The sequence below is a fragment of the Chaetodon auriga genome, chromosome 16 (assembly GCF_051107435.1).
Source record: "Chaetodon auriga isolate fChaAug3 chromosome 16, fChaAug3.hap1, whole genome shotgun sequence".
NCBI lineage: Eukaryota > Metazoa > Chordata > Actinopteri > Chaetodontiformes > Chaetodontidae > Chaetodon > Chaetodon auriga.
The window spans coordinates 9914745-9925446 of NC_135089.1; the positions used below are offsets into that span (position 1 = coordinate 9914745).

Here is a 10702-nt window from a genome sequence, read left to right on the forward strand (position 1 = left end):
AAATGAAATGCGATTAAAATATAATATTTTTTTTATAACAAATTGGAGATAACGCACAGAAACTGGCCTCGTATCAAAGGCAGCCTTGGCGGACAGCCTGCTGTCTGTGTCACATGACAGTGGAAAACGCCGCTATTATGTAACAACATGTCGACTGTGCGCACCGGCACTTCATCGTACGATTTAACCTGTGTCGAGTCCACTGTAGTAAAGAATTGATATCCGGTGAAGATTTTTCAAAATAAAAGACTGACCCCATCCATGTGTCGCGCTGAGTTTTACGCTTAGCGCTCCTTTCCTTCACGGTGTATCTGCCCTCTTTGGCCGTCTTGACGTAGCGCGCGTCGTGCGTCGCTGACGCTGCGTCGCCGGCAGAGGAGGCGTTGGCGCATCGCATTGCTGCCGCCGCTGATGCTGACATAGAAACCGGCTGTCCTGCACTGAAAGCGGGCACACAATTAACCGACACGGTCCGTTCACCATCTCATTCGGAGGGTGTCCCTCTGCAGCTATAGTTGCACATTTTTTTTTTTCATCTCACCAGCTTTCAAAATGATCAAGAACGGACATCACCACCACCAAGTGAACACAGCAGCCGGGAAAGACGCAGGGACGACCCCAGGCGCCGCAGTTTGCAGTCCCGAGAAGAGGAGGCGAAGGATCCGGGTGTGGTGTGACGGCTGGTGAGTAGCAGATGACTGACGCGTGATGAAGATGCTACGGTGTGGTCGCTCATCGTTCACATCGAGCACGTTTGAATGAACGCATCAGCGTGACACCTACCGTACTACCGGGACAGGCCTGCTGCAGGTTGCAGAGCTCTCGCTGGACCGCTGCTTTAATTCTCCAGTGATGGACACAAAACTTGTAATTCGATATTCTGTTGTTTTTGTTCTAGCATTAGAGTTTTAATGGCCAAACATATAGCAACTACAATTCAGAAACTTACTGCATGACAGTACTTTTCCTTGACCGTGTCCTCGCCTCAGTTTTCCATTTCGATAGACACACTCTTACATAACAACATCAGAACAGATTTACATTGATCTTTGCAGTTCATCATGACTCTCTGTCATGTAGAAGGAGCCTCCTGACTTTGACCAGCCCTAAGCTTTAATGCTCACACTGGCAGTGACACCTTATTTTAAGTACCTTGGACCAAAAGTGTCTCCAAAATGCATGTATAGTAAAGCCTTTTAAGTACTGAACAAAAGTTAGAGACAAAGAAATAACAGTTACTGTATCAGCAGTGATGCTGTCATATACTAAGATATCACGCTCAAGCTGAGTGTTGAAGTTATGTGTAAAGTTTCACGTAGATCCTCCTAAAGGTCTTTGGATGTGGCCCCTAAATGTTGCTGCATTTCACCCTCTAACCACTGTCATTAACGTCTTGTTTATTGTTCTCCTTAAATCCAAAAACACATTCCTCAAAATTGACTGAACATGAAACTAGCCCGAGGACACATTAAATCAAATCAAAAGCAGTTTTGCAATCTGCTCCTTGAGACACAACCAAGAAGTCATACTGTCACGGAGATGTTCATGGTGTATAAATGCACACTGATCTTCAGGAGACACAAACTAATTAGTCTTAATTAGCGTTATTAGCATGTGACCGTATCAGTTTCATAAGTAGGATTTTTTACAGCCCAAAATTATCTCTGAAATCTGCAGTATCTAAATCACTCGTAAAATGTGTATCTTAATTATATTTTTCTAAATAAATATGAGCTTTCTTTAAAACAATAACTGAGCAGCCTCCTATACCGTCTCTTTCCTGTTTGCTGACAGAACGTGATAAATGTGTAAAAACAGCACACATCCATCTGTGGCGTTCTCTGTTGTGCTTTTTTCTTGCAATCGTGACAGTAAGAAAAATGGAAACTGTAATTTCAACCAGGAAATCCAGCCATCTCTTTGGTTATCAGTGGGCACACAGCAGCAGGGAGAGCAACGACAAAGATCCTTCACATAATGCACCTCAGGCCGCTCTGAACATGCTTAGTCTGACTTTTCTTGGGATTACTTTCATGATAACATAATGACACCTCGACGAACAGGGTGTCTTCTTACAGCTTGATGTAATGGAATACAGTACAATCATATTAGCGCTGGGCACGGTGATCACGGAGCGCCAGGCGTGGCCTTTAATGCCGGACAGGTGATGGATGAATGTGAACACACAGCTGCGAGGAGGGCAAGGCTAACCATGGCAAATTAGCATTTGTGTACACATCAATTGGCTTGTTTATGCTATGAGCCATGACAACCAAACTTAATTGTTAGCCACTCTTCATGTGACAGGCGAGCCTAATGCCGCTTAACACACTGAACAGGTTTCATGAAGGTGGAGTTCAGAGGTTTTCGATTCATTCAAGGTACGAAAACACCTGTCACATGTATTACTGTCGTGCCACCTTACCACTGTCAAGTCCGTAGCAGATGACATTTGAAAAACTTAACAACAACCCGTCTTTCCAGAAACATTCGATGTGAACAGGTTCCATTATTTCCTGCTGAGTGCTGAAAATGATGAAAACGCAATGCCAGGTCTTTGGCTTATCAAAAGTAAACAGGACATAGCTGATAACAAACATTCTTTTCACTCCTTTTTGCAGAAGATAGCTCAAAAAATCAGGGGTGAACTGACTAGAGCTGTAAAGATGAGTCCGTTAATCCACTGACAGAACATTAACCCCAATGTTTTGATAATTGACTGATCGCTTGGGACATTTTTCAAGCAGATGTGCGAAATATCCACAGGTTCCAGCTTCTCAAATATGATGATTTGGTGCTTTTTGCTGTTGTACGTGATAGCAAACTGACTCAATCAGTATAACAAACTATTTGAAGAAGTCACCATTTGCTGCATTTTTCACTATTTTCTGTTTTTTTTTTCTTCCAGACAAAACTGTTAATTATGAAAATAATGGTTAGTTGCAGCCCTAGAACTGACCCTTTAAGGTGGCACCAGCCTTGGTGGACTGGATCTGGCTCCATCCATGGTGCAGCAGTGGCAACATAAATGTTTTGAATTTCTGTGTCTGAAGGCCAGGATTATGGTCCCTTTCTCTAGTAGAATTCCTGCCATTTAGGTGTGGCTGCCTATCTGTGGTTTGATGGAATGTTACAGAATATTTGGGATGCCAGAATATTAACCGGTGGGGTGAGCATGCAAAGAGAGCCAATGTCAACAGAGCTCATGTCATTAACCCCTCTAACCCCTCCAGCCCACACCTGCTACGGCCGCTGCAGCTTGCGCCGCCGTGCCCCCGTCACTGAGCACATTGTTTCCCCCAAAAGCCCTGCTGGACTTGACTTGCTCTCTCTGACATTCCAGCGGTGTCAGCAGCGACAGAGGAAAATTCCAAGGAGAGAGCACCATGGCATCATCTGTTGAGACGTCTCTGACCCGGCCCCTTCTTCCCTGCACACAGACTGCTTTCTTTTCTTATTTGTCACCCTGAAATGAGGCGATGGGGGTTAAAGATCGGTTGTCAGAGAAGCATCATCGAGGAGGAGTGTAAAGTCCACCTCCACTGTGTATCTGCTGAGGTCGTGTGTCCATGCCAGACTATAAACATGCTATTTAAAGCCTCAGTGAGGTGTGTGTTCTCATTCGCTATCTGAGACTGTTCGTATCCTGAGAGTATTCAATAAAAAAAATCAGCACTGTTTCTTCAGTTGGACAAATCCAATCAAACAGTGTGGCGCTGAATTCAACTGAAACCTCAGCAAAATGTCAAGCCTATAACATTTGTGCCGTGCCCTACACGTGTGTTCTACCCCTGTTTACACAGATGTCTGTCTGGTTTTGCTCTTGAGGAGCTTAGGTGTGCTGTTTGGGTGTCCGCTAACAGGCTACGCTAATTAATATTTCATCCTCCAACGGTGATACTGTCGTGATCTATCCCTGCTAAAAAATACAACAGGAATACAGTGACACATGTAGCTAGTATAAACCCCCCAAAAGCAGCCTCCAGGTCTTATGTAACTCTGTCTGGGTCTCAGAGTTTTCTTCTCCATTCATTCACCTCCAAATGCCCCCCACTCCACCCCACCCCCGCTTTACTACATTCTTCTGGCCCTGCGCTATCGCCTCAGAGCCTGCACACATGGATCCCATTTCAGCAGACTGACAGCACAAGACGCACAGGAAATCTCTTGGTTTCTGACGAGCTTCCTCGACAGCAAGCCTCTTTTTTTTGCCGGTTCACCTTTGCAGCTGAATCACACGGACGAGCCCCACGGTCTACGGCTACGGTTGTGTTTTTAGTGCAGTCCAACCTGTTTTCCGTACAGGCTGTGCGTGGTGACACTGCAGCCAAGGCGCAGATGCTGTCTTTCATTAGCATTGCCGGGGGCTGAATACAGCATGGGATTCTGTTACTGTCGAGGCTGTGTGCATACTGTGGTTCTGGCAGTGCTCATCTGTGTACTTATTGATTTTTGCAGAAGCTATTAATAGTGCTGTTTAACACCTGACTCCTGAGAGTGCCGATGTGTAATACAGTGTAGTAAAGAGGGCACAAATTTGCCAATTTTAACATCTTTTTCTCACTTGGGTCCCCATTTTTTTGCTGTTGCTGATGCTTATAGCAGCCACTGTCACTTAATAGATATGAGCAGTTGCTCCTAATAAACTCAGTGCTGCCTGCAGTCACTTGTGTCAGTCAGAGCACATTCTTCTCTTTTTTGTGCATGTAAGACGTCAATATCATATTCAAAGTAGAGCAGAAAGACAAATGATCAGACTGATGTCAGCTGTTGGCAGTAGTAATAGTGACTGAAGGCTAATGCCCATCTGTTCTCTATTACTGTGCCAGATTACCCTGTTACAATCTCAGGCTCCAATCTGTGCTAATCTAATTATCTACAGATGGTATCATAGCCGGGGTGGAGTGAAGAGGGAGGGAACAACACCCTGCCCTGTTGATTTTTTTTTTATGTTGAGACTTTGTTCAGATATCTGGCAGATCACATGAAGCTTGCAGATTATCGATGATATCACTGTAAATATCAAAGGGCCGTGCTGGGACGTGCCCGTTTTAGCACATGAGGTAAAAATGTATTCATCTCCAAGCAGCCTTTCAATCAGTTTCTTTGCCTTTTTTGGTTGAAGTTTAAACACCTCATTGGCACGTTCAAGAACGCTCACACATCTGAGTGTTCTAACTTTGAGCGCGCTGCAAGCTTCAAACACAAAACATGTCAAAACATGTCACACAGCTGTCATCGCCGTGCTTTATTCACCAGCATGGTACACTGGAGAAGAGTTGTGTTTTAAATTTCTGCCAAACCTTATTACTGTAACCCAAGAAATGACCAAATTTAACACAATTCTTTATCTTTGTTTTCTTCCCCAGCAGAGTTGTAAAAATCAGTCCTTCCCTGCTGCTACTGCACCTCGCTGATGTAACGTTTGTGAACGTTCATATTCTTTCGTCTTATCTTTTTTCCTCTCAGCTACGACATGGTCCATTATGGCCACTCCAACCAGCTGCGACAGGCCAAGGCCATGGGAGATTACCTCATCGTCGGAGTACACACAGACAGTAAGAACAAGCTATTGTCACGCACAAACATTGTCCCTGCCACACCTCCAGCTCGTCCATGCATGACTTTTCCCCTCCCCTCCTTCCTTCAGCTTGTACCTGCCACCTGTAACTTCTGTTTGCATACTCAGTCCCTTCATTACCAGCCAGGCACCAGATGTTCCTTACACACTTCAGAGGGGTCATTGTGACAATAGTGCAGCAATTTAGTGATTGTGCCTCACCCTCTTATGGCTCACCGGGGCATTCTGACCCATTATGATAACCAGGATGACTTCATAGTCAGGGCCAGCACAGATACCAGCACCCTCTCCCTCAGCTGTGATGATAAAATATCTCAAACTGCAAATGGAGATTTCTGTCTGTCTGTTCTTTCAATCTCAGTTGACATTATTCGTGTGTGCCAACGGTATCGCTTGAGTGTACATGTTCTGCTTTCAAGGTGAGATTGCGAAGCACAAGGGTCCGCCAGTCTTCACTCAGGAAGAAAGATACAAGATGGTACGGGCCATAAAATGGGTGGATGAGGTCGTGGAAGGAGCGCCTTATGTCACCACCCTCGGGACCCTCGACAAGTACAACTGTGACTTTTGTGTACATGGAGGTACAATATATCACTACCTTGTGTCCTTATATAGATATGCTAATAGATCAATGGCCTTAAACAGTGCCGATCAGGTCCAATTATCATGCTAGATCACTGATTCTGGGTCTGTTTAGTTCGTCATGCCATGTGTGCTGTTGTTCCAGATGATATAACACTAACAGTGGATGGAAAGGACACATATGAAGAGGTGAAGAAGTCAGGGCGGTACAGGTGAGTTTCTTTTTGAAGTATGCAGAAGATGATAACAACAGCCAGGATGGGATGTTGTGTGTGTTTCTTAAGCTGTTGATTTATGTTGTTACAGGGAGTGTAAGAGAACCCAGGGGGTTTCAACCACAGACCTGGTCGGCAGGATGCTACTGATGACCAAAGCACACCACAGCAACATTGTGAGTACAGCCTTGTTCTCTCTATGTGCCCTCAGTACACAGTGCACGCCCTAACTCAAGCCTCCCTTCTCTCCTTAGGATAGTTCAGACTATCAGCAGCACACAGACAACTTTGGAAAGGTAGGTACAAAACACATTTCCAGAGTGTTTTAATGCTTTGCTCGTCACCTTGTCAATATCAAATCCTCAGCTTTACTGCCAGACTCTTAATGAGCGTATGCTGGAAGCCGAATTTAGCTTCCTCTTCCTCGACTGGTTTGTCATTCAAGTAGTTAAACTTCCAGTGTGGGCCAGATGTCAACCATTATTAAGAAAAAGCCTTTACTGTGGACCCACTTTATAATCAAGATGCAGGCCTTGCCAGTAAACAGTGAATGCCGCTTCTGTTCCTGGATGGAGAAAGTAACTCTGAGTTAACATGCTGGGCTTTTAAATAGTGTGAAAGCAGTAGAGGGCTTCATGTGAGGCTGGAAGAGTAATGCTGTGAATTTGGCGAGGGTTGAATACATGTGCTGGGGCTGTGTGGACCGCTTTGAGTTAGCTGGTGACTGAATAATGGCTCTCGCACCACTAGGTGGCGATGATGCCGCGCTCCGGTCTCATAATCCAGTCACGATACTGTGTCTGTGCTGAGGTGCATCTGTTTTATAGCTGGCTACACTGTCACTTTGTACTCATTGTGCCTGTTTCTGGATTACGGGGGTCACATGGTCAGAAGGGCCACAGTCCCTGGACGGGGGTGTCTCAGTTCCTGCAGACTTCACAGAAGATCATCCAGTTCGCTTCAGGGCAGGAGCCTCAACCTGGAGACACTATCATCTATGTGGCAGGAGCCTTCGACCTCTTCCGTATCCTTTTATAAGCTCACCAAAAATTACTTTTTAATCAAACAGCACAGTTTAGAAAACTGAGAAGTTTCTGAAACGCTCTGTCAACCTTGACCAGTCTCCTGTCCAGACATTGGCCATGTGGACTTCCTGGAAGCCGTGCATAAGCTTGCAGAAAAGCCATACATTATAGTGGGGTTGCACTTTGATCAGGTGAGTGCATCTGCGTGAGACGTTCGCTGCCTCCTAGAGTCAAGCGTTGACGTTTTACGACACCTTTCTTCTGTGTTCATGCTTGTCAGGAGGTGAATCGCTACAAAGGGAAAAACTACCCCATCATGAATGTCCACGAGAGAACGCTCAGCGTCCTGGCCTGTCGAGTAGGTTCTGCTTCTTGATCTCTTCCCCATCAACGCAGTGCATTGCATGTATATCTCATGTGCTTTTTTTTTTCCGCAGTATGTGTCAGAAGTGGTGATTGGTGCACCCTTTGCAGTCACAAAAGATTTGCTGGACCATTTTAAGGTACAGGCACCACCGTTTTCTCTCACCACTCGATAATAATTCCCTCCAATTAAACATGAATAAAATAGCGTATGTTTTTTTCCACAGGTGGATCTCGTATGCCATGGAAAGACAGAAATATATCCTGACAAGGATGGATCCGACCCTTATGCTGTAAGACTCGAAACATGCTCCACCTTGGAAATGCTGTAATCCACAGAGATGATAAGTCACATTCACTTGGCAATGTTTTATTCATGTCCAGGAGCCGAGGAGGAAAGGAATCCTGCGTACTGTTGACAGCGGGAACAGCCTCACTACAGACGCCATTGTGCAGAGGATAATCAAAAACAGGTAAAGAAAAGGGCAAGTTCCTTTCAGCTTCGAGAAAAATCCACAAAAGGTCGGCTGCAGAAAGAGCCAAATTTATATTACTTCCACTGAGTAAAACAGTGTTTTTTAAAGGTGAATGAAATGCTTACTGCTGTAATAAATACTGTTTTAGATAAGCTTACTATATGCTGTTCTTAATTTGATTCAGATTGCTATTTGAAGCAAGGAACCAGAAGAAAGAGGCCAAAGAGATAGCTGTGATCCAGGCCATGAAGCGACAAGAGGAGGAAAAGACTAAAGAAAGACCCCAGGCTGTGCTGTAGAGAGGCCCCAGACAAGCACCATCAACCAAGTGTCAACATAACACTGACGAGCTCAATTAATCTCATGTACAGTGAAAAAAAAAAAAGAAAAACAACAAAATCAACCCTTTTATATATGTTACGACACCCTCCACACACGATCCTGGCTAATTACAGCAGCCCGTTTATAGCCAGGGCGGCTCAGCCTGCTGTGGGATCATCAGGTATACAGCGTGTGCGTGTGTGCGTGAGTGTGTGAGTGTGTGTGTGTGTGTCTTCAGTGTATTAATATATTCTGCATATGCAAGTATATGTCCACATAAGTCAACGATCACCCCTACAGAAGTCCTACTGAGTTATGCACAAAACAATAGAAAAAAGATGCGAAGCAAGGAAGATATCACCACATCTTCAAATGTCTACTTTCTGTCTTCAGACATTTGGAATTCCTTAAGTATTTTTTGCCTTCAAAAGATGATTTTTTTTTAAGTATGATATCATGGGCTTTGGACATATTAAGGAAAAGTGTGGGGGTCGTTGTTGCTGCTTCCTGCCCACCTATGGGTGTAGCCCCTCAACTGATATGTCTGTGTATATACTGTATGTTCTGTATGTATGTATGATAAAGTGATCACAGTCTCCCTGGAGGATGCAAAAACCACTAGAGAATGAGGGGAGAAAAATTCCTCCTCTTCTCTGCATCTGCCTCGGGTTGTTTGAGAAGGCGTTGATGGACTCTTTCGGGACCTCATGTACATATCAGACCTTGCTCCCATCGGACTGCACTGACTGCTCAGAAATCGTCAGAACTGTTTTATAGGCAGAGCAGGTTTTTAACTCAAAAATGCACACCTTTGAGACCTGCGCGCCTGGCCTTTTGAGTGCAATTTTTTTTAAAGCAACACTCCTTTGATTTACCTTAACACTGCAGAGTTTTAACGGACTGCTTTTAACCTTTAGTTTTCTTAGTGTAACTAGAGAACTACGGCAGATGCTCAGTGTTGTTGACTTGATCATGAAATAGACCTCTTACTGTCATTGAGCCCTGAACAATTTAACCTCTGTCTCTGTATCAAATGGGATTAAATAATATATTTTTTGTAGATGTATATTTTACTCACCTCCTCTCCATTAACTACTGTATAGATACATAATTGTCTAAAAAAAAAGCATTATAATCTGTCTGTATGTCAAGTTGGAATGTATTCAGTGTATAGGCTGTTATCTATGTTATTGACAACTCCCAGTTGACAAATACTGTAGAAACTGATTGGACTACAGTATACTATTGCTGATAATAATAACATTTTAATCTGAAAGGCTATTTGTCATCTTCTTTTCACTAAAACAGAGGAAGGTTCCGGGTTTACGAGGATTTTAGTGTCTAATTTATTTCTAAGTAATCCCACATAATAGTAATGACTCTAACTAAAAGCAGCAAAACTACACTAAAACAATACTTCAGTCAAAATAAAAGCCCTGCATTCTTACATCAAATGCAAGTCTTTCGTAAGTAAAAATACAGCAACAAAATGCTCTTAAAGTATCAGAAGTACATACTAAATATGCAAAATGACCCCAATCATTGTTGCATTTAGCATCTCAATATGACATTGAAATATTATGATTGATTCATGTGAGCAGCATTTAAATTGTCATGGTAGAGCAAATGATAGACCTTTCATCTTGTTGGATCGTTTAAACTATAACATTGCATATTTTGTAAACTGATGGTCGTATAAAATTAATTTGAAAAGCAACAGCAGCTGTGGCGTAAGTATTAGTACCATAATATAATCAAAAGTATTCATTGACCAGAATGGCTGGGTTGATGCCTTAATATGTGCATCACGTTAATGTTGCAGCTGGTGAAGGTGAACTTAATTTCAGATACTTTATGTAGCTCTGGATGGCTTAATCTATAGTAATACATAATCATTTATTAGTTGAGTTTTAGTATTTTGTATCTCCAAAGGCACTAGTTGCTGTCACATAAATGTGATGGAGTAAAAAGTACAATATTTGTTTATTTATGGAGCAGAAGTATGAAGTAGCAGAAAATGGAAATACCCAAGTAAAGTATTTCAAAATTAAAGAAAATGTACTGAGTTTCATTCCAGCCCTGAACGCAGCATTAAGTACTCCCATCATAAAAATCCATCATGACAAAATCTACACTCCT

The 10702-nt window shown here is 43.3% G+C and overlaps 1 protein-coding gene across 2 annotated transcripts; it reads left to right on the forward strand.

The window, feature by feature from the left end:
* Positions 1-359: 359 nt before the first annotated feature.
* Positions 360-9839, forward strand: LOC143334539 (ethanolamine-phosphate cytidylyltransferase-like). 2 transcript variants are annotated; one of them, XM_076753366.1, is made up of 13 exons: positions 360-683; positions 5470-5558; positions 6001-6162; positions 6309-6375; positions 6470-6554; positions 6633-6674; positions 7270-7402; positions 7512-7594; positions 7684-7761; positions 7841-7906; positions 7994-8059; positions 8151-8239; positions 8427-9839. In XM_076753366.1, the coding sequence occupies exons 1-13, from the start codon at positions 553-555 to the stop codon at positions 8539-8541; spliced, it is 1206 nt and encodes a 401-aa protein (XP_076609481.1). In that variant the 5' UTR covers positions 360-552; the 3' UTR covers positions 8542-9839. The 2 variants fall into 2 exon arrangements, with proteins under 2 accessions (XP_076609481.1, XP_076609480.1); XM_076753365.1 differs by having other exon boundaries at positions 396-683; positions 6633-6673; positions 7254-7402.
* The last annotated feature ends 863 nt before the right edge of the window (positions 9840-10702 follow it).

What these genes read in the sequence shown, in the direction of transcription:
- LOC143334539 (XM_076753365.1), top strand. Translation starts at nt 553, where the DNA reads ATGATCAAGAACGGACATCACCACCACCAAGTGAACACAGCAGCCGGG. An exon ending in TGACTTTTGTGTACATGGAG is followed by an intron (nt 6,163 to 6,308) that starts GTACAATATATC and finishes CTGTTGTTCCAG; the next exon opens with ATGATATAACACTAACAGTG. An exon ending in TCAGCGTCCTGGCCTGTCGA is followed by an intron (nt 7,762 to 7,840) that starts GTAGGTTCTGCT and finishes TTTTTTCCGCAG; the next exon opens with TATGTGTCAGAAGTGGTGAT.